Source organism: Chelonoidis abingdonii, chromosome 10 (assembly GCF_003597395.2).
Source record: "Chelonoidis abingdonii isolate Lonesome George chromosome 10, CheloAbing_2.0, whole genome shotgun sequence".
Lineage (NCBI taxonomy): Eukaryota > Metazoa > Chordata > Testudines > Testudinidae > Chelonoidis > Chelonoidis abingdonii.
The window spans coordinates 1,596,202-1,620,907 of NC_133778.1; the positions used below are offsets into that span (position 1 = coordinate 1,596,202).

Consider the following 24,706-nt stretch of genomic DNA (forward strand, 5'->3'; position numbering starts at 1 on the left):
CTGAAGGTTGGAAAAACAGACCTTTCATCTAACTTCAACATATTTTGTAAATCATTCAGATCCAGCACTTTTCCCAGCATTAAATAGAGACACCCCACAGTCCCAAGTCCAACCTTCTACAACAGTCTACTTGGTAATTCTGAATTCCCAAGTGGAAGGTGAGAAAATGTTGTGCTCCTAGGAATAAGCGAGAAATAGGCAGGGCTGACTCTTACTTTGTCCCATACAGAAGGATTAACTTAACACATGCATGTGGTCCAATTTGACGGGAACTTTTATCTCAGCAGAACACAATCCAGAGTGATATCAAAATCTTCCCATTCCATATTGATTTGATGTGTGTCTTGGTCTCTCTAAATTATGCAAGTGAGCCTAATAAGTTTGGACATGGCCAGCCTTCCTTCTTTAAAAAAACTAATATAGCTTTTTAATTTTCATTTTTAAGGCCCATGTTGTATTACATTGACTGAAACATTTATTTTTTCTCATGGATATAAGAATAGGAAGAGTCTGAATGATAAAGAAGATCCTCTGCAAAAACATTATTTGCATTCATATTATCTTGCAAATCCAGGAAAGAGACAATTCCTAAATGTGTCTGTTAAGCTGAATTAAGAAAGCGATAAAATTAACACCAAAAGTAGGATGATGTGGCAGATGATGTGAATGAGCAAGTATCTCATACTTTGCTTGTTCCATTGAAACGGCAAAGATTTTAAGGCCAGAAGTCACTATTATGATCATCTTGTCTGATCTCCTGCAATAACATCCTACATCCAGTTCAATGACTTGTGGCTGAACTACTTGTCTCTCTTTTAGAAAGACGTCTTGGTTTAATGAGTACAAGAGATGGAGAAATCAATATATGCTTTAATAATCTGTTTCAATGGTTAATATTCCTTTCTGAGAATAACCTTTGCCTTCTTTTTACTTGAAATATCACATGCACCAAGGTGGCCTGTCAGCGTTTGATTCTGGGATCTTTCACACCCTCTGTGAAGAACCATTCTGCTATACCAACAAGACACAAACAAAAGTTTCCACAAGGCCCAATGGAGATTTGAACTGAGGACCCTAATTTACAAGGCCAATGCTCTAACCTCCAAGGTATGGAACAATTTAAGGATCTCTGAACTAGCTTGTTGAGGTTTTACTCTAACATTAAACATGTTGAAAATAGACACCTCTACAATTCCATAATCTCTTAAATAATATGATACCATAAAACATAGAGTATATCTCCATTTTGAGCTGGAGGTGTAAATTCCAGCTCAAATGGACATACCCACTGATAGAGCTAACATGCTAAACACAGAGAGATGTCACAGTGATGCAAGCAGTGGGAAGGGCTAGCCACCCAAATACACGCTTAGTATCTTGGACATGTATGAATTCAGAATGGCTGGCCTCTGCCCCCCACAGCCACACTCTCTTTTTAGCATACTAGCTCAATCAGAGCTAGCACGGGTATGTCCACTCAAACTGGAATTTACAATTCCAGCTCATAGTGCAGACATACTCATAGCAAACAATGCTAATTTATGCTCAGAACTCTTAACTGTCATGCCATGAATCAGATATGTCTACAGTGCAAAAGGTTCAGTCACTAGAGCAAAAAGGAAGGGTAATAAAGGGAATCTCTACCTGGACCTGACTAGAACTTTCCTTATGCAGCTAAGATATAGTTATGCACACACACAGACAGCAGACCCTTCCTTACACACTGCAGTTTAACAGAACTCTCCTGCACATGCTAAGCATCTGATTTTCAAATCAAAACTTATTTCCTCTGAAAAAAGGACGGGCACTAGCCCTTCCATCAGGGCTATTTCTATGCCAAGTTTCACCTTTCAGCTCACAGCTAGCTTCCCTGTTTTGGCTGCAAGGTTGTTTGTTTGCTTTATTTAAAAAAAAAAAAATGGGATGAGCATTCTCTCCCCCCACCATATGTCCTATGCTCCAAAACAGCTCAACAATAATAAAAATAAATTGCAACCACCACTACTATCTTTGGGCAGAGATCAAGCATGAGGTTCTGTGTTTCATTCAAGCTCTTGAATGACAACTCATATAACTCTAATGGTGGTTGGAATAAATACAGCTGCCAAGGTTAATTCACCCAGTCATTTTATTAAATATCAAATATTTTTAAATGTAGGTTGAATTATTAACAATGCAATAAAAACATGCCAAAACTGAAAATAATGATTATGAGATTAGTATAGTTTGGTTTAAATGAATTAGCTTTTTCAATCTGTGCTCAATTTTTCTTTATAACAGACTTTTATTGAAGTCATAAACACAAATTTTATACAAATCAGACGATGCACTTTTTCAAGATACATTCAATATATACATTAATTTTGGAGGTTCCATCTGATATGTTGTTGTTTTAAAGATTATTATTAATGGCCTTACAATTAAATTACTAGCTGGAACGTCTCCGCACCTGACAATCACCATACCTTTTGTACAGTTCACAACGAACAGCATTTTTCATGCTCAGAAACCTTGAGTGCAATTTAAATCTGTGCTGAAGGTCAGTACTGTGGTACTGACAGTACCATTATTTAACATTTACATTGTGGTAACACCCAAAGGCAACAAACACCCAGATTAGGCCTTACTGTGCTAGACACAGTACATACACATGATAAATGACAGTCCCTGCCCTAAAGAGATTACGTTCTTAAAACCACACAAATACATGCACAGTGCTGATGAGCCACACAATAGCTGGCACTAAATCTTCAGTTTCTTAGGTATTATTGCTGACAACTTAAGTCAATTATGTTACAATGGACAGTAATTAACATAGGTCTTTTCTACTGTTTAGAAAGTCTGTAAATATAATACGGCACTTAACCTTTAAAAAGAAAGGTTATATATGAAAAAGTTATATAAGATTCAGGGTCCAATCACTTTTTAATGTTACATCAACACTATTTACCCTGTGCAGTTCTAACTCCCCTTTGAGAGGAAAGCATATTTGCAATTCTGAAAACTGACGTTACCATAGCAATACTCTGTTATGCTGAATATTTATATAATCTTTAACATTTTCACTGTGCAACAGCAATCTTCCAAATCGTACCTCCTACTTCCATTTGTTATGTTAGCTTTCATTCTGTTTGACAGAGCAGTTTAAAATATTAGGGCAGAGGTTAACCTGCACTTAATACTGAAAGTCACACCCCACGCACTCCTCCTCTCCCCCCTCCCCTTTCCCCTTCTCAACCCTGCATATGCTTTTGTGCTGCTCTGGAGGAGATAATATCCAGAGGACTGCTTTATAACTTGCAGATGTGCAATGGACAATGTGTTCAGTCCATTCTAACAGCAAATTGGTAACATTAATCAAATTAATTAATGCTCCTCTATTCAGCACCCCTTACTCAGGCTGAGTTTCCTCTGCAGTTAATAGGAAATATGATCCACCATTATAAAAGCACCACATTTGTGCTAGGCTTTGCTAAAATACCAAAGCGCACACAGTCCCTGCCTCAAAGTGTTTACAAGCCATAGGAAGATAAACTGCAATGACTGAATATAGACTCTAATATCCCAATCTCAGATGTTTACATTCAAAACTAATCCTTTGTTTAACTTTCTTACAGAATGTTACAAATATTGGTTATATAAAGCATCATCAGGTGAGAATAATTTTGGACTCATATCACATACACAATATTTTCCCTCAACCTAACACTTATGGTCACTAACTTATAAGTGCACTTTTACATTTAGATATTAAGCAGAACAGTAACATCGGTCTCCTACAAGTTCTATTCTCAATAGCCATATCGACAATAAAAAGGGCTCTCTCTTTCTTTATTTAGGCCAAGATTTTTCAAAAATGAAATCCTAAATGCAGGCTCCTAAATCCATACTTAGGCCTCTATATAAGTGGGTTGATGGGAGTAGTTGGGCAGTTCAACACTTTCGACAGTCAGGCCACTTATTTAGGTGCCTAGATAAGGACCTAGGAGACTGGAATCTAAATTTAATCTCTCATTGTTAAAAATTTGGTACTTGGTTCTCTGTATCAAACCTACACATATGGCTCTCTAAACAGGGGTTACCAGTCCCACTGCTTCTCTGTCTTTCAAACAAGTCCGCCTACATTTAGAGCATTTTTTCTTAAATTAGTATTTCTACCCACCTCTCACAGCTGTTTCAATCACTTACTTTTATATGTTCATGGAGCTGGGCCTCATGCTGACGGGAGAGCTGCTCATGCTGCCTCTGGAACTCGGCTATAAGGATTTGTCTCTGAATTTGTTGTTTTTGTTTGAGAGCCAGGAGTTCCTGCTGGAGCTGCTGTTCTCGGAGTGTAGGTTCCGTCACTGGCATGGAAAACTGGTGGTCCAAGCGGAGATCCATGGGGACTGAAGTTGGTGCAACTTGCAAGGGCAGTGCTGTGTTCACATCAACTGCAAAAGAAAAAAACAAAGAGCGATCAGCCTATTCCCTGTTCAATAGTGAATTTAGCTTTGGCTTTTAGAAGGCTTTCGGGAACCACAATACCTGAATCAAAAACACCATCTCTCTTATATTTCATATTGCAAAAGGACATACCACCGCTGGGGTATGTGGTTGGGGTACAGGAGGAGATGAGGGGTCTGGGCTCTGGTCAGCATTTACCTCTGGCATCTCCCCGGAGGCGTCAACATGTCCCTCCTGCTCCTAGGTGCAAGGACAGTGGCCAGGCAGCTCTGTGCAGTGCATGCTGCCTCCACCCACTGGCATCAACCCCCGCAGCTCCCATTGGCTGCAGTTCCTAGCCAATGGGAGCTGCGGAGCTGGTGCTCTGGCAGCCTGTGGAGCCCATCTGGCCACGCCTACACCTAAGAGACAAGGGACGTGTCACTGTTTCCAGGAAGCTGCGTGGAACCAGGTAGGGAGTCTGCCGGCCCTGCCAACCGGACTTCTAAAGGCGGTGACTGAAGCCACCAGGGTCCCTTTTCGACCAGGCATTCCAGTCGAAAACCTTACATCTGGCAACCCTAAAGAGGACCCACTGTTTAACATCATCATAGGAGCCGCACACTAGGTGAGAAATTCATATTAATCTGCTTCTGGAATGGGAAACCTCGTGCACAGAGTACTAGACTGGAGACCTGAGGTCAGTTCCTGACTTTCACTGTTCTGATGGGTGATGCTGCCTAAGTAACTTCCTTCCTGATGCCTCAGTTTCCCCATCTACAAAAGAAGATGATATTGACCTTTTTAAAGTGCTTTGAGATCTAAAGATGAAAAGATCTAAAGATAGAGCTAGGTAGGGTATTATTATTACTAAATCTATTTTGTGGGATATAGTTGTGGCCAAAAATTTACAAGGAAACAGGAAAAATTCAAATGTCAGGTGAAGATAGGAGAGGTCCCAAGAAAACTCCCTTTCCACAGGGGAAAACCTGTAGTGTAACAGAGAAGCACTAAACACAGCTCAGTGTACTAGCAGCTAATGCAGCGGTTCTAAAGCAGATGGATACCTAGAAATGCCACACCATGCCCCTTTGTACAGTGTAGCATCTGTTTGGAGATAAGCCTTAAATAATGAGGATCCAGGGATAAAGAGGGTAAAAAAATGTACTTGAATACTTGGCGTATTAAGGAGTCAGTTATTTGGCTACACAAAGAGCATTTCTCTGAGAACTGGGAACTTTTCATAAAGAAGCAAACAGGACAGGTGTTCAGTGAAAACACTGCAGCAACACTGATCTCAATCAATATACTTCCATTGTTTTTTCGTTTACAACCACAACCATCCACTATCATATAAATATTCAAAATTGCAACCAAAATTCTAATTCTGTACTAAATATTACAGCTGTTTATATTTGCTATATTTTTAATGTTTTGCTCCATAAGGAAACTCAGTATCTCCTCTGAGATGTTTATATTGATATGAAAAGCCACATTTGTTAAAAAATGATAAAAATATATGTACATTTAACTTTACAAAAAATCCTTAGTCCTTTTCAAAAGGATTTACTACATTTATCTACAATTAGAACACACAACATCTTGGAAAACACTTGTGCTAACAAAATGTTTGTCAAATTATCGAAGTATAAAAATGTGGTGCCGGGGTACACAGCCCCCGCTGGAAACCATGGGGCTGGGGCATCAGGAGAGGGAGTGCACAGCCTCCGCTCTGGAGCTGGCTGCAGGACAGAGGTGTGTGGCCCTGGCTGCAGCCCTTGCCCAGCCCAGCCGCAGCCAGAGGGTGGGGTGCATGACCCTTGCTGAAGCCCCTGGGCATAAGCCACAGGACAGGGGATGCAGGGTCCTGTCTGGTTCCAGCCTCAGTTGCAGGGCAAGGGCGCACAGTCTCGCCTCCAGCCCCATCTCCAGTCCCTGACAGCTGAATCTGAAGAAGTCACAGAGGTCCGGTAAAGTCACAGAATCCGGGACTGCCATGCCCTTCATGACTAAATTGTAGCCTTAACAACATTCAGTAAAGGAACAGAGATGTGTATAGCAGGTCACCTTCTTGTAAATTTCTTTACATGACTTTTTTTTTTTTCCCCTCTGCCTAAGAAGCAGTCACAGCTCTGACTGAACTAGCTCAAAAAGGGATAGGAGAAATCATTTAAAATGACTCAAAGAATCTTTGATAGCAAATTTGACTCACGTGGACTGCAATATTTGACTGCTTACATGTTCTCTATAGAAAATAAACAGGGCTTTGTTTTTGCCCACATGACAGAGTTTGAGTCAGAAACTATTTGACTGGATCTGATGAGAACGGAGGCATGAAGTTGACTCTCCCACAACCAACAAGTATTAGAACAAACTAAAAGATGGACAATGTCATGATTAACACAGACGGGCAAACTGTTCTTAGAAACAAATTGGGGTGTGGGTCTAGGAAAAAACGATATAAATTATCCCATCGTAGGTAAAACAGCCAGCTCGCTAATCATTCTAAGTGAGATGCTGGCTACCAGAAAGGTCACTGTCATACAATATAAGGAAATGTCAACTAATATCTCAAATGAAAGCTTTCATTTTATGCAAGATTCAACTGAAATTCTACTTTAAGGCTGGTTGCTTAACTATGGGTTTTATATCAGTCACTTCCCTATGGAAGTGAGACATGGCTGCAGAACAAGTTGACTTTGATGTTCTTTAAACTGATGTGTCCTTCAATGTCACCTGGAAATATCTATAAAATATAAATACTAAGGTAGAGTTTTGTTCTGAATGCCCCACTGAGCAATGTTAAGAGGACTATTCTGTACACAAATGATCTTTTAAAATGTACTCTTCAGGGGTGAAAGTAGCATAGAAGACTTACCGGTACAGGGGCCTGACTCTGGGCCCCGGAAGGGGTGGGGCCTCAGGCAGAAGGGAAAGGGCTGGGAGTCGGCCTCCCCTAGCCACCCTATCCGCATTGCTTGACCCACGCCACCCAGGGTTCCGGTGGCGATTTAAAAGGATCCAGGGCAGCACTTTGACATTGGCTGCGTACGTGCCGGTACCAGCGGCCACTTCTTACCAGTACGCCGTACCGGCCCACACCAGCCTACTTTCACCCCGGGGCGCTCTTCCTCTCTCTGTCTCTCCACACTGGTCTTGTCATATCTGACATGATGGATTGCCAGCTCTCACTCCAAAACTCTATTAGGCTATTAACATAACAAACACCCTGGAAATTCCATTCACAAATAAATACCCTTCATCATCAAATACAGGTGTTTCTATTGGGCTTCCATGGGCTTAATGTTCTTCAATATTTTTATCAATTATCTGGAAGTAAATATAAAACCACTACTAAAAGTAAATATTGAAGGAATGGCAAATAAGGAGAAGGATAAGACAGTCATTCACAGTGATCTGGATTGCTTGGTAAGCTAACCCCATTCACACAAAATACATCTGAATACAGCTAAGTGCAAGGTCAGACACCTAGGAACAAAGAATCCAGGCCACATCTACAGAATGGGGAACTATATCCTGGAAAACAATCACTCAGAAAAGGATGTAGAGGTCATAGTGGACAAGCAATGCAAAGCTGTGGCAAAAAAGGTTAACATAATCCTTGGATGTATAAACAGGGGATCAGTGAAGAGAAACAGAGAGGTGATTTTAACTCTGTATATGGCATTGGTAAGACCAATACTGGAATGCTGTGCTCACTTCTGGTGTCACATTTAAAAAGGATGTTGAAAAATTGGAGCGGGTGCAGAAAAAAAGCCACAAACAGAATCTGAGGGCTGTCTTACAGTGAGAAACTTAGGACTTGTCTGCAAGGTGGCGTAATATGCTCTACGGAGTGTGGGTGGGTGAGGGTGTAATATCAAAAGGGCACTAACATGTTGTGCATTAATTGGCTCATGTAGACCCTGCTAATAACACGGTGAAGGTTGCGTAGAGAGCAGTACTCAACACACAGTAGGGAACCTTCAGGGAACACCAACAGGTTCTACACAGATCAATTAATATACAACATGCTAGTGCGCATTAGATACCACATGCCTGTAGGGTGCATTATCCCACTGGGTTGAAATGCCCTTTGAGCGCTCAATTTGTCCAGCTTCTCAACAAGATGATCAAGAGCTGACGTGAATTACAGTGTATAGGTACCATCACAGAGATAAAATACTGTGTAAAGGCTTTTAATCCAGCAGAGACAGACATGAGAACCAATGGCTGGAAGCCAAAGCCAGACAAATTCAAATTAAAAATAAGGCACAAATGCACCTACTGAAATAAACTACCAAGGGAAGTAGTGGACTCTTCAATTTGTGTGTCTTCAGATCAAAACTGGACACCTTTCTGGAAGATATGCTTTAGTTAAACACAAATGATTGAGGTAATTACAGGGATAAACGGTTGAAATTCTACGGCCTGTGTAATATAGGACATCAGAGAGTAGATGAACTGTTCTGGAGCCTGGTTGTGCCACCCCACCTAAAAGTGAGACCTCTAGGGCTGAGTTCCCAGGTAGTTATTGACTTCTCAGCCCCCCATAAATATGGGAAAGGAAACTGCAGTGAGCCCTGAAGATTGGTTCTGTGATATCTGGACCTTCTCCTATGTGAGGATTTTATGGACCTGACTTTGCACATAATCAGGTAAACTGGAGGAAAAAATAGTGCTCTGCTTATGCTCTGATAAGGTTTCCAACTCCTAAAAAACGTGATAATGTATGTAAAAAACTGTAATGTACTGTAATGCAAATGTACAAGCTGACAGCATTAACATTGCATGGATAACCTTAAATTCGACATTTCTTGATTGTGATAGCTACGCAGACAGTGCTGTCTTTCACATGATGTGCTGCTCCAATGAGGCACCCCTGAAGAAACGAATGGAAACCATTTTTCTTCCCCTCTTTTTTTTTTTTTTTTTTTTTTTTTTTAAAGGGAAGATGATTGCTTCTAGGAATTTTTAGTCTTGCATTTAAAAGGGGGGACATGGGGAATAGTGGACAGGTTCAGCAACAGATTCCTGTGTATAGGTGAGCTGCATGGGAAAAGGTCTACAGATGACAACTAAAGAAGAATATGAAGGGGGTGGAAGCTTGGCTTAGGCTGAGATGCCCCACTGCCAGAACTGTTTAGACATTTGTCAAAAGCAAGGCTTCGTCTGGGAAAAGCAAGCCCTTATCCATCCCTTCAAAAATAGCACACTCTGCAAGGGAGCAGAGACTATTTTGGGGGTACATTTGGAAGTAGAAACCATTGAAACTGAAAGTAAATTTCAGTATGAAAATTAAGACAGGGAAGAAAGACTTTGCACAAGGCCATAGTGTGAGTGGGAATAGAGATATGCCAGGGTTTTTTTTGTAAGCAAAGTTTTCAATTTGCCTAAATTTGACCTGTGACATGAGCAGGTCAAAAAAGTGTTTCACATAAGCTGATATCCAAACTATACACAGAGATGACATGATTGACACCATCAGTGAAATGCAGCCACTTCCAAGGTGGAATGCAGCAATTGTTTACCACACAAAAATGTAGTTTAGCACATGAAGTTACTTGTATTATATATATGAGAGTGTCTCCAGATGAAGGTATTGTGGGAATTTACATGAGCAAAAAGTAATTATCCATCACCAAGCATTACAGACTCAGAGTGTGTTTTAGCTAATGAATCACCAAAACCACTTTCTGCAGAACCAAGCTGTTCTTAGAGGTTTCCCATAGAAGAACATAAGAACGGCCGCACTGGGTCAGACCAAAGGTCCATCTAGCCCAGCATCCTGTCTACCCACAGTGGCCAATGCCAGGTGCCCCAGAGGGAATGAACAGAACAGATAATCAAGTGACCCATCCCTTCACCCAGTCCCAGCTTCTGGCAAACAGAGGCTAGGGACAGCGTCCCTGTCCATCCTGGCTAATAGCCATTAATGTACTTATCCTCCACAAACTTATCTAGTTCTTTTTTGAACCCCGTTACAGTCTGGCCTTCACAAGAGCCTCTGGCAAGGAGTTCCACAGGTTGTGTGAAAAAAATACTTCCTTTGGTTTGTTTTAAGCCTGCCCACATATTCACACTATGCAGAAGGCTTTTTTTTTTTTTTTTTTTGAGCAAAAGGTCAGATTGCTGGAAGCGCTATTTTTCATTCTACAACTTGCTCCTGCCACTTTTATTGTTTTCCTTCCTGACTTTTTCCCTGCTCCATTTTTTTTTCCACTCTCCCACATTCCTCTCCGGATCCAGAAGCACAAAAAAGGAAAACAGCCACCACTAGAACCCTGTCTCTGCCCTGGAAAATACTGTAGCAAATTTCCCATAGAACATCAGGCTTGTGAAAATGACAGATCATTACACTCTGTAGTTTCACACACAGTTGTTTGCCACTAACTGCTGCATAGAGATAGCATCCTGTTTCAAATGCAGGCATCATCACAAAGCTAGATGAACCTAAGAATCTCTTGTTGGAGTTCAGTGACCATTTGTGAACCACTTACAACAGGAGATGTTTGTATGGCTGATTCTAGTTCAAAGACTGTGTGTAACAGGTAAACAGATAGGCACAGAATCATAGGACTGGCAGGGACCTCAAGAGGTCATCTAGTCCAGCCCCCTGCCATCATGGCATGACTAAGTATTGTCTAGACCATCTCTGACAGGTGTTTGTCTAACCTGCTATTAAAAATCTCCAATGATGGTGATTCCACAAACTCCCTAGGCAATTTATTCCCGTGCTTAAGCACTCCGACAGTTAGGCAGTTTTTCCTAATGTCCAACCGAAACCTACCTTGCTGCAATTTAAGTCCATTGCTTCTTGTCCTAACCTCAGAGGTTAAGAACAATAATTCTCCCAGCACCCTCCTGCCCGCCCATAACAGCTTTTATGTACTGGAAAACTGTTATGTCCCCTCTCAGTCTGCTCTTTTCCAGACTAAACAAATCCAGTTTTTTCAAACTTCCCTCATAGGTCATGTTTTCTAGACCTTTAACCATTTTTGTTGCTCTTCTCTGGACTTTCTCTAATTTGTTCACATCTTTCCCGAAATGTGGCACCCAGAACTGGACACAATACTCCAATTGAGGCCTAATCAGCATGGAGTAGAGCGGAAGAATTACTTTCCATGTCTTGCTTACAACACTCCTGCGAATACATCCCAGAATGATATTTGCTTTTTTTTGCACCAGTGTTACACTGTTGACTCGTATTTAGCTTGTGGTCCTCACTATGACCTGCCCAGATCCCTTTCTGCAGAACTCCTTCGTAGACAGTCATTTCCCATTTTGTATGTGTGCAACTGACTGTTGCTTCCCAAGTGGAGTACTTTGCATTTGTCCTTGTTGAATTTCATCCTATTTACTTCAGACCATCGCTCCAGTTTGTCCAGATCATTTTGAATTTTAATCCTATCCTCCAAAGTACATGCAACCCCTCCCAGCTTGGTATCATCCACAAACTTGATAAGTGTTCTCTCTATGCGATTTTCTAAATCATCGAAGAAGATATTCAATAGAACCGGACCCAGAACTGATTTCTACAGGACCCCACTCATTATACGAAACACTGATAACTACTCTCTAGGAACGGCTTTCCAACCAGTTATGCATCTACCTTATAGTAGCTCCTTCTAGGTTGCATTTCCCTAGTTAGTGTGAGAAGGTCATGCGAGATGGTATCAAAAGCTTTACCAAAGTCAAGATATACCACATCTACCGCTTACCCCCTATCCACAAGGCTTGTCACTCTGTCAAACAAAGCTATCAGATTGGTTTGACACGATTTGTTCCCGACAAATCCATGCTGACTGTAACACTATCTTCAAGTGTGGGAGTGAAATATGTAATTAAACAACTGGCTATCTTTACACTTTATTGGGTTAGATCAGTGGCTCCCAACCTGGTGGCCTAGGTCACCAAATGATGGTTCACAGTGGTCATTCCTCCTTCTGGTTATTAACTGTAACCATTAAAAGACAGGTATAATAAATTAAACATTAATTTTCCACGTAAGCAATTGCAATAGTTGGAATGCAATGTGGCCATCTCTTCACCAATTACTGGCCGCAGAGATGGCCATGAGCCAGTTTCTGTATTAAAAGAAGGACCATCCTATGGAAAAGTCTGAGAACTCTTCTGTTAGATAGGTTCTCAAATACTCTACAGTATGGGCCACATAAGAATGGAGAGAGAGAGAGAAAGAAAAAATATGGGCCAGATTTTCAAAAGAGCTCATCATACAACAGCTCTCCAAGGCCTGATCTGTGGTCAAGGTTGTACCAGTTTAACTTTAAAACGGTTTCAAAATAGATTTTGTTTAGCATGGATGCTCTTAATTTGAGTTTGTGATATAATGCATCAGTTTAGGTATTTTATAGCAGACATAAAAGGGGAAGTTTAGAATTGTGTCAGCATTTAAGTATGAATTTTCGGTACTAAAGTTAGACCTAATGCTATATGAACATTAATGGTTTCGAAGCAGGGGGAAGAAATTTTTAAGTTTGAAACTAATACTCAGTTTCCTAGAATCCAAAATCTGAACAAAAGCATTCAGATGCTTTTTTTTTTTTTTAAAGACTGAAGATACATTTACTAATGTTCAACTAGTTCACTCAATCTTCGAAAACTACCGGTTCACATTAAGCCATAAAACGTGCATTATAGCAGACAGGGAGAAATCATTTGAGAAGTTTGGCCTCATGTTTCCCTTATGATATCTTCCAAATATGAAATCTGTTGAACAGATTCTGTTCACAGCTCTATGACAAATCTCTGATGGCCATCTACACTAGACCAGAACTTTAGAATTCGGTGGAGTAATGACAGACCTCCAATGTTATCAAATATCTCTAAATACTAACCTGGAAAACACATACAAATGTATAAAATATTTTAAGAACAGGCAGACAATTGATTTTTCTAAATATGGGATGTCCCCCACTACCATCACGGTTACTTGAAAGTTTTTTCTCCCAAGACAGAACAAGGCTATCATCACAGTAAGATTCCTACAGTACATATCTTCGAGAGCCTGCCAGAAGTCTCAGGATGCTAACAGAGACTAATGAAAATATCCACACACAAAAGTAAGCAGTAGAAAACAAAAATTCTAACAGCTAGATCATGTACAACTCATCTTCAGAAACAACATGTACTGTGGGTGTGAAGGAGCCAATTTACTATTTCCATCAGAACAACATTTAAGGACATGTCTACACTTGCCTCCGGAGCACTTGATCCAGCAGGGGTCAATTTATCACATCTAGTGAAGACGTGATAAATCGATCACCGGGTGCTCTCCTGTCAACTTCGGTACTCCACCAGAGCGAGAAGCGTAGGCAGAGCCGACGAGGGAGCATCAGCAGTCGACCTATGCTATTTTCGTAGCTGAAATTGCATAACTTAAGACTGACTTAGCTCACCCCCACCTTCCCCCCAGTGTAGAACAGGCCTTAGATGTAATAGACAAAGCCTCTGCTCCAAGGGGACTATAGGTATGCTTCATCATATTCACTGTAAACAGTAAGAAATCTGCGTGATATCTATACTTGAAACAGGTGGCAATACATTTCTCACAATTTGGTTTTTCATGTTATGTAATTCTGAATCTACTCAAGATAATTCATTTAGGGCTAAACTCTGATCTCTGTTATATTGGGGTAAATCTAGAGAATCTGTATTGATTTCATACCAGTGAGAGTCAGAATTTAGCCTCAAATTAGACTGTTCAATCAAATCTAGCTTAAGTCCATTACGAGATATAGGAATTTTGTATCAAATACAGTGTATGATCATAAAACAATCCAAACCTTAAAGAAATAGTTAATACTAGAGTAGTCAGCTGTCTATGGATTCCCTGCCCAGAAAGTTTCTGAGAGGGAAATAATGAATATGAACAATACTATGCAAAGTCTTGGCAGCACTCACAATTGTATCGAGTCTTTCAATGTTCTGTGTTTTTCTTAAAGCCACAGCTTAGAATTCTTATGAGAGAATCCCACCATTCTTTTTTAAGTAAGTTTCTAGCCCTTATTGTTGCAGAGAAGAACTTGAAATTGTGAATGCTAAAAGACCAAAAACCAGAGGGCAAATCAAAAGAACTCCCAAATTTGTTTGCTTTCATTTCATGTTGTTTAAGTCTAGTGTATGACTTTTGTAGGCCTGACAAGATAACTGAACATTTGGGGTTGGCAGTACTGCAAACATCTTTATTGAAACAGTAAATAAAGATCAGAATTTCTAAAACGCAGGTGGAAGTCGTTTACTCAGTCTGGCTAATTTTCAGAGCTAGGAACCGTTACATCAAAATTATTCACATTCTAAATATGCACCTAAAATTTCTTCACAAACTACTAATTCATGACCCAAGTGTCAAAGTTACTAAATTTAAAAAATAAATGCTATTCAATGGGAAAAGAAATGAACACTTAAGCTGTTCTGCACTAGACCAAATGGAGTAGCTAAAGCTTTGCATTACTCAACCACCGGAGTATTTAGACGAGAATAGTGAGCAATTCAGAGAGCTTTTCAGCTCTAAATTACTATTAATTTGCCCTATAAAAACAGCTTAAGTTCCATCATGTTAAAAAAAAAAGACAGTTTAATATTCCTGAGAAAACTCAACAACTGACACATTTTTAATACTGAGTAGAGATACAATGGAAGAACAAATCCACAAAAAATGTCTCAAGTCCTAACACAGTGTGCCAGCTGCAGAGATCATAACCACAGTTCTCATTCATTGTATTCAGTGAGTGGTGCGTCAAACATGACTCGTACTATTTCCGTCTCAAAAACTATTTGAAATGCCATGAGGTCCCAACAGAAGCACTGAATGCTTCTGACCTGTAGAGCCCTCCTGAAAACAATAAAACCTTTTCTACTTAATGAACACATCATCAAAACAAAAAAGCCTGTATTCATGAATATTTTATGGTAGACTAGAAAATTGCTTTTATAGGTTCTGCCTTGAGAACATATTAATACAATCAAATTAATGACGTTAGCAGAAGCACAAAGGCTATATTCAGAGTTTTAATGAGAAATACCAAACCCATGAATTAAAAGACAAGATCTCAATTATGAATAAACTATCCTATGTTCTCCACATCTTTTCCTGCACTGTAGGAAAATAATCAGTAAAAAGGAGGACACTGTATTTATTTTTCACTAGATATGCAGGGATTCTGTTCAGTCTCTCCACTTTACTATTACTTTCATAACATGATAAAACACACTGTGCTATTCTTCTGCCCCAAAATAATGAAGACATTTAGAGGTTTCCAAAAAAATGTATGTTGTAAATTAGCTAAGATCTAAAGCATCCCACTCCTTACCGGTTGAAGTTATTAAGAGTCTGGCACTTAGTTAAAATGTTACATCTGACAAATTTGGAAATTCATAGTTTCCCCAAAATATGATTAACGGGAGTCATTTGTTGGTTACGAATTGCCATAATGAACTGTTCAATCCAAACACTGAATATTTTCACACAGTAGGTTTCTCATATTTTTCTGAAAGATCTTTTTACATTAAATTATTTTGTATTAAGGCTATATACAGTACCACATTGCTAGATTTTCATGCACTAGTATTCTTTTTTTGCTTCTTGCCCCAGAACACTGGCAAATAGCTTTCTGCCAATATTGCATATGTGTGTGTGTGTATGTGTATAGAATTTTTTCTGAAAGGAAGTGGGGGAAGTGTCACTTTTATACACACAAAATTTACATTACATTTCTTCAAAATAATTTGCATTTTTCTCTTTTCTTTTATAGTGTTCCTGGCCGTCTTTAAAACACTGAACATAACATTAAAGCATAAAATACTAGAAAGACAAACATGCATTAACAAAATTATTTTAAACAAAACATCTAAAAATGTAAGAGTTCAATTGAAATCTTATTTTCAGTGCAATGTTTACTTAGATACAAAGGAAATGTATTTGTATTAATTTTAAATATAGAAACCAATTTCTCACAAAGTAGTTTATGTAAGGTAACAGAAGACAATACCTTTGTTACAATTTGGGTGCAATGTCAACTTCAAAAGCAGATGTATTATACTAGTCTTTTGCTTTGTGACACTCTGACGCGCAAATACACAGACAGCCACACACCCCAGAATCTACAAAATACTAACTATCTAGATACCCAGTCCAGTTTACTCCTCGGTTTTCTCCTGATCCAAGGGAGAAGATACATTAATCTCCACAGTCTCCTATAAAAACAGTGAAGGTGAGTTTCTGCTCAAGGCTGGGGGGGAGAAAAACAAGATTAAATAGAGTACAGACATACCACCACATGTCTGATAGACAGCGAGCTTGGGAGACAGAGTGCCAACACCCCAGTACAAGAGTATTTCAACACATACAGTAACTCTGTAGTCCCTGGTGTATTTCAAACCACTACACATCAGGGAGGAACACACTCCTTCTGGATCAATGTATCTGAACTTAGGAGTCCAGTGCTTTCCAGAAACTATTGGCTCAACCTCCCTCCCTTCATCCCCCACCCTCATGACTTTCTTTAGCTTTGTTTCTGACTAATGAGTTTGCCTTCCCTCTAATTGCTGCCATGCTAGTGTTGCCCTTCAGATAAATTCTGCCAATACAGCTTGTCAAGTGTTTTAGTATAAAAGAAAAATAAAATGAAGCAGCCCTGGTCCACACCCGCAGTCTTTCAGTTATTATCATCAAACACAAAGCAAAACATCACACACTACCTTTCTGAAAAAACAAGGTATTTGCATAGTATGATGCACACAATAAACGATGACAGCTATTTCTGATGCAGCTGAATGAGTACGCACGTGTACAAATCTCCCCTAAGAATTATTTTCAGTGGTTTTCATTGCTAGATGGAACTGGAAATAGTACTATGTATGTCGAGGTGTTTCATTTCACATGTTTTATTTCCTCAAGGCTGACCCGCTGCACTATTCAAAGCCTAAAAATGCAGGGTACTATTGTCAGAATGATTTCCATACGCCAGAAACATGTCACATAAAGGAACAAGTATACTGAACAGCTGGGAGACTTCAAAGGCATGAATGCAGTTTCCAAAAAACACAGCATTAATTTGGTACAAATCATCTCCTGAACGAAGTAAGGGTAATTTCTTCAGGATGAAAATTTAGATTCGCCTATCCTTATGTATTCTATGGGTGTCTCAAAAAAATTAAACACACCACATCATTTTCAAATACCCTTTTTCTGCTTCCATGCAGTGTTTTTCAGCACTAAAGAGAACGCCTATCAAACAAGATAACAAAAAAAAAAACCAAAACACCTGGTACTGTTGTGAAGGGTTCATTGTGCATGCAAAGCACTCTTTCTACTGTCTACACTTCAGTAAATGTCAAAACTCGCCGAAACACTAAGAGACAGTGAGATCAGGGCTATTTATAGAAACAAGCTTCTGCAGTATCTGACTGCAGTGCCAAGATAAAAAAAAAATTATATTTTCCTGTAAACCATAATGGGACAAACGAAAACATGGAATTGCATCATAATCATGTTTGAAAGATTATCACGAGGTATATTTAGTCCACAATATGCTAGTTTTCTGCTTATCATCGAGTTTGTTATTAAAATATAATGCAATTAGCTCACATTAAAGTGGGAGTCAAGAAACCAGCTATCCATTTCAATACAAGACCAGAAATGTTTATTAAAACAAAAAGAAAGAAAATAAATTGAGATTTATGTTAGCATGATGTCATAACCCATAACCAGTGCTTCATGTAGTGACTTTTGCACTGGGACATTTAACAGTTAAAACACACATGAAATATCAACTGCAGAGCATTGCTTTTTATCTCAGAGAAACCTTCCTATCAAATATCCACCTGCTCTTTCCGCAAAAGAAAATGCTTTAAAAATACTACAAAATCTAGAACAATTAGTCTTTATTATGAGATATTTCCTACCAGCAATGATATCTTGGTAACGATCTTACCTGGGGACTGTATGTTACATAAAAGAATCAAATATTTACAGAGAGTTACTAGTCACCTTCAAAGTTAGTGTTTGCTACGAGACAGATGATCACAGCAAACGTTTTTAATTTAGAGACAATGAAGAGTGTGACCAAACCAATATATATGTTTAAATGAAAAAGAGTGAATACTTATTCAAACAAACTATTCTGCTACCCACAATTCACTGGGCTAAAAAGACTTGCCTCCCACAACACATTAATACTGGTTGTCACAGGCTATAGCATTTCTGATGATTTGGCCATCCTCGAAAAGCAGGTATCTCAGTTCACCACAGTTGCTATTAGTTCTGCACAGCTCAACACTTACATGCTTTGGATATGTGTGGAGTGAATTCAAATACAGCCTTGGTCATCCTCCTCGGAATTCACATGTTTCTATTAATAGCAGCGTGGATTCCCTACAACCAACACACAGGTTGCAATGTGAACAAGAAATGGAATATTTTGAGGATATGAGAAAATTTCAGCCTGAATTGGAACCGAACTTAATTATCCTAACACCCACTGAAAGTTTTCAAATGAGGAGCTGAACTTTGGAAAACAGATGGGGTTTTAATGTTACTTACTCATTGCAAAGAAACACATCTTGGTTTTCACATATTTAATACAGTCTAAAACAGCGGGTGGCAAACTAAGGCCTGCGGGCCACATCCGGTCTGCAGGACCCTTCCCTCTGGCCCCTGAGCTCCTGCCAGGGAGCAGGGTCAGGACAGGCTTGCTGAGGAGCCAGCCCAACTCCCTGGTAGTGCGGTGAGTGGGGCAGAGGCTAGCCCCCGGCCCCTCCCCTTCTGCTCCCTTCCCTCACTGCCTCCCTCGCAGTCACAGTTCCCTCAGCGCCTGGGGAGCGTGACTGCAGCTCCGGCCAGGTGACAGGGCTACAGCACCACCAGACCTGGTGCTCTAGTGTGGCACGGTCAGGGGGCAGGGAAAAATAATTGGAGGTATACCAATCTCCTAGAACTGTAAGGGACCTTGAAAGGTCATTGAGTCCAGCCCCCTGCCTTCACTGGCAGGGCCAATTTTTGCCCCAGATCCTTAAGTGGCCCCCTCAAGGGCTGAACTCACAACCCTGGGTTTAGCAGGCCAATGCTCAAACCACTGAGCTATCCCCTCCCCCCTTTGCAGGAGGAGTTCCAGGGGCAGTGGAGGCGAGGAGCAGCCAGGGTTGCAGGGGGCCGTCAAGGGGCCTGGGCCCTGCTGCCAGGGACAGGGGCAGAGCAAGCCAGGGCCTCCCTCCTCCCCAAGCAGCCAAGCCCAGACAGGGAGCGAGCCCTGCCCAGCTGCCAAGGAGAGCAGCCAAATGAGCAGGGGAAACGCACAGGGAAAGGACTGAGCCCCCTTTTCCCTCACCCCACAGGTAATGTGGGGCAAGGAGAGCAGGGAGGGTTGGATGGGGCCCCAGGGGAGACAGTTGGGGGTGGGAAGCAGGGGAGATTGGATAGGGGACAGGTGTCCTGGGGGGATGGTCAGGGGGCAGAGAGTAGGGGTGTTTGGATAGGATGCAGGAGTCCCAGCGGGCAGTCAGGGGTGGAGAGCAGGGGGGTTGGATGGGGATGGAGGTTCCGGGGGGCTGGACAGGGGGCCAGGTCACGCCTCACTGTTTGGGGAGGCATAGCCTCCCCCAGCCGTCCCTACTTGGCCCTCCATACAATTTCTGTATCTGATGTGGCCCTAGGGCCAAAAAGTTTGCCCACCCCAATATAAAGGCATTTGTGTAAAATGCTGACAGAATATATAATCACATCTTTTTTGTAAAATCTTTACATTAAAATGATTTCCACTTGAATATAGACCCCTCTAGTAAATTCCTCAGTTTTATTCAATCAGGAAACTAAAATTGAAGATCAAAGAACAAAGACTCGATGGTTTATCAAACTCTTTCCTTTGTACTGGAATCTCAAAATACTATGGAGAGTTGGATTTTGTGTCTCCTTCAAAAATGAAAAGTAGTAAATAGTTTTTTAGGACAATTCTGTCTTACCTATTAAATGGTCTTAGGGAATTGACATGCACAAACCTAGACACTTAAACATCATTCCACCTATTATGCATGGAGGCAGAATTATGAATATTCTCTTTTAGGATCCAACAGTCTGTTTGGTACCTTAAACCCCTAAGTGGGAGAGAGGTATGAAGAAATTATGTGTACGAAGGGTGATGCAGTTGAGTGTACAGCATATTACCCAATCAGATTATCTTCAGGGCCCATCGGTCACAAGCTGAACTTGTCTAGGCACTGAAGAATTCGTTTAGCCTTCACCTTACATGGCTTATGCAGTCTGGGCTGGCCCCTATGCTCATTGTTACTTAGAGGTGTTGGTGCTGCAGGATGATTTAGGAAGACAGTCTCAAGCCTGGTCCTCTGACCAGAGGAATAGTTAAAGAATCCCTCTCCCTGAGAGAATAAAAAGTTGTGTAAGGATGCCTCCGCCCACGTTTTTCAAAAATATCCGAAGTTGAAAGTGTTTTTACTTCAGTCTTTCTTGGCTGGGTAGCTGAAGCTTACATAGGTCAGTCACTTTTTTGAATACTACAGTGCACTGTTGAATGGAAGATGAACGTTGGCTTTAGAGAGAGAATCTTCAACCCATTCGTTGAGCTAGATCTTATTTCATTGTAAAACACAGAGGAACAGGAATTCAATACCATACATTTTAGATCAAGCATGACAACTAAAAAGCCCTTAAAGAGTTTGAAAAGTTTTGATATCATTGCTCTCAAAATGATGAGGGCATAGGCTTGACTGACCCAGGAGAACAGCCTAGAAGATACTAAAGTTTCATAAGGCCCATTATAAGCCATTGCTCTATGCTTTTCTCAATCGAGTCTTTAAGAAGCCTTTGAGTGGTATCAGTCATCTTCCTCAGCCTGGAGACAATGGCATCTATCCTTAGGTTTCGTATATTTGTCCACCTAGACTTTATACAGTTTAAGTCTAGCTGTTGGTTTTATCATGCTCTGGGCACAGCCCTCTGAAATCCATTCTAGATTCAATGGAAAAAATGTGTGGCTAAATCAAGTTCCTTCTTTGGATATTTTCATTTTTAGTGGATTCCTTTTTAAAGCAAAACTTTGTTTCCTCATCTGACACATCTAGGGTGGACTGGACCTTTTCTATAATACAGTCCAGTCATCAGTTTAAATAAAATAAAATAAAATAAAACAAAACAAAAAAAAGACTTTCCTGCTGGATTCACAGGAGAAGGAGATTTTGCCTACCTCTCAACAGGAAAGACTATTGATTTCTCAGATTTGTGTTTCTTGGTCTTCCTGAATCTCTTGGAATGTGTGTTTCTAGCCATCTGTTTTGGGAAAGACGAGAAGGCAGGTGGAGAGAATAAAACTGTAAATAACTTCGTCTTCTGAGGTGGAGGTGGGATGGGACAGGAATATGGGCTTGCCCTGGAAGGAAAACTTCAAATACATGTGAACATTTGATCTGGGGGACATATAAAAGAAATAAAAGTCACAGACACCTCAAAACATCCTCTACGGATCCCTAGGGAGATAGCATAGAGGTGATACTTCTACATCAATATGTCAGATAAGTGACTTGGCCTGTGCGGGAAGAAGAGGGTGAAGTCAAAATGACTACCAGCAACAGAGGGCAGAGGTGATGTTAACAGAACCAGAGGATGGAGAAAGGTTTTAGAAGAAAATATAAGGAGCTCCTTTTCAGCTATTTTAAACAAGTTGTTAGAAAGACATCTAGAAAGATTTTTTTTTAAAAAAAAAAAAAGCTAAAATTTATGACAGAACAGAAGGAGAGATGAGAGGAGAAGATGTATTTGTCAGTCATTGCCATAGAGTTGAAACAATACGAGAGAGTAAGGTCTCCTCAGGATAAGATGCAGAGGGGAGGAAGAGGTATTTTTGTATTCTTCTGTAAAGTATAATGTTCACATTAGCGTTATGAGGAGTACATTTTGTTTTTCCTTGTTTTTTTTAGCATAATAGGTGATGTATTATAGATTCAATTTTAAATTCAGTTGGATACATTTTTGTGCTTATACTAAAAGCCTTCAAAACTGTAGCAGTTTGAACCATTCCAGTAAAATTGTTGCTTTTAACTGTATCCACACTTTAATTTTCCTGTGTGCAGTATGTTCATTCACAGCTTTAAATATGTTTCTTGTCACAGAATTTTTTACACTAGAACAGTGGTGCTTAAAAGAGCCTGCGTTTAAGACATCTATTATTCCTTGTGAGATTTTGTGGAATTATATGGCTAAATTCTGCTCTTTAACCTTCATGTTTTCACAGACTATGACCAGTTCATAAATTATGTCCCTATAGTTATAAAGGTTAGGTATGGTATTTGCGCTCCATGTAGATTAGAAGCAGTATCATATATGTATATGGTGCAAATAAAACAGAATAGTGCTTTAGCCTTCAGAGGCTTTGCCGGTATTTTCCAGAAAATGCTGAGTGCTGTTTGTATCTGTTCTGTGCATGCAAAGAAGTGATCTGATGTCAGTAGCTCTTGGAGCACATACAAGGGCCAAGGAAAAGCTTGCTCTAGTTTAAATTTATCACTCTGAAGGTTGGCAAATTTTGCAGGGGTAGAGAGAGGCGGGCAAGGGCTGGTGTACAGAAAACAGACTTTTTTTTGTCTTTTGAAACTAACTACTACAAAATTTAATGTTAGTGTCTCCTAATATAGCTATGCTGTGTGACATTATCAACAAAATACTTTAAAAATTTATTCTTGGATCTCCTTTATCAAACTGTAGAGAGTGAAGATTAATTCACCTGATATTTTTCATAAAGCAGCTTTTCATTTCCTTTTAAAATCTAAATTCTCAAATCTGGTTCACAGAGTTTGCACTGGGGGAACTGAAAGGCAACATTTGTTCACTAAGCAAAATTAGGAAATGGCTTTATTGTAATATGTCTGCAGTATTATAAAATTTGAATACATCAGGGTCCCATTAGCATTACCTGAAATTTTTATAGAATTATATTTTATTTCAATATAATTTTAAAATTGCACAATTTGTTCCCCCTCAAGTTCATTTTTTGAATGAATAAAAATAGTGTCTTGAGCACTGATCCAGCAAAGCATTTTAGTATGTGTGATAATTTTAAGCAGAAGTCACAGAAAAGTCAAGGAATGCTGAATTCAACCGGACTACTGACCCGCTTGAAGTCATTCATGTGCTTTGCTGCTCTGGACCTTCTTTTCTCATGATCTACTGAAAATACTATTGTCTTGAAAGGGAAGGCGAACTTGCATTCCTTGAGAACGGTCAGATTTCCCTTTTATCATAGCATGCTGTGTTATTCCGCAGTTATGTGAAAGCCTTTTATTTTTCTTCTGACTGGAGGAATCTCTGGATTAGTTTTTAAGGTAAATTGTAAAATTTCTCTTAACCTATTCTGTGTCTCTGCAGTACACCTGTGCTGAAACGTGATATCAATTGATTGACCAGGTCATTAATCAGCATTATCAATCTGTTCATTTACTATTAAAATATTTTGAGTACGCCTTCTTTTAATAGAATTATATTCTATGTCCTAGAAGGAGCATAGGTGACTTCTAACATCTTCTTGGTTTTCTTACTGCTTCTTTGATTTTCTTAAAGATCTTATAGGCTGAAGTTTCTTGACTTTTGAAGAAAGTAGTTCATTTAGACTGTTGAAACTGTTGCTAAAACATATGTTCTTGTTAAATGACCATCCACTGATTCAGAGACTGTTACGCTTCCTTCTGCATGGAGGCAAGATATTACAAATTTTCTCTCCAGATACCTAGACCATTCAGCAGCTTTGTGTTGCCTTTTTTCTGTTCTCTAAGTATTATGACTTTCTTCTTTCTTCCCTCTCAGGCCTGTGGAATCTATTAGACAAAGTAGAGTAGGTGCTGGCTGCACGAGCTCCATGTGGGTTTGGCAGCTGACCAGCATTCCTCTTCAGCAAGATAGATGGTTCTGATTTCCCAGCTCTGAGTGCTCCATGCAAGCACTTCCATGTATTGGTAGCTACTTTTACCACACAGCTCCTCAGAAGCATGTCCCATGGTAGGGATCCGTTCTCTCTATTAGAGGACAGACCTGATGGAAGGGTAAATCCAGATCCGGGCCAGGCAAATACATCTTAAGGCGCAGCCACAGCTCTGCATCTCCCTGTTGCAAGAGGCACTCTTTTCAAGATATCAGTACTGTTGCTGTAGTCTTCTCCAGTACAGAAGGGTCCCACATCTTGTGGGGTGCCAGTGACGGTGGTACCAACATATCAGTGTCCAGAACCGCTGGATTCCATTGCTTGTAGGTCTTTTTCTCATG

The 24,706-nt window shown here is 40.1% G+C and overlaps 1 protein-coding gene across 10 annotated transcripts in view; it reads right to left on the minus strand.

The window, feature by feature from the left end:
• Positions 1 to 24,706, minus strand: part of HDAC4 (histone deacetylase 4) — a 494,934-nt gene that overhangs the window by 241,791 nt on the left and 228,437 nt on the right. For all 10 annotated transcript variants that reach the window (XM_075069863.1, XM_075069860.1, XM_075069862.1 and 7 more), the window contains one exon: positions 4,189 to 4,433. In XM_075069863.1, the coding sequence (XP_074925964.1) occupies positions 4,189 to 4,433 (245 nt within the window). The remainder of the gene's footprint in view (positions 1 to 4,188; positions 4,434 to 24,706) is intronic.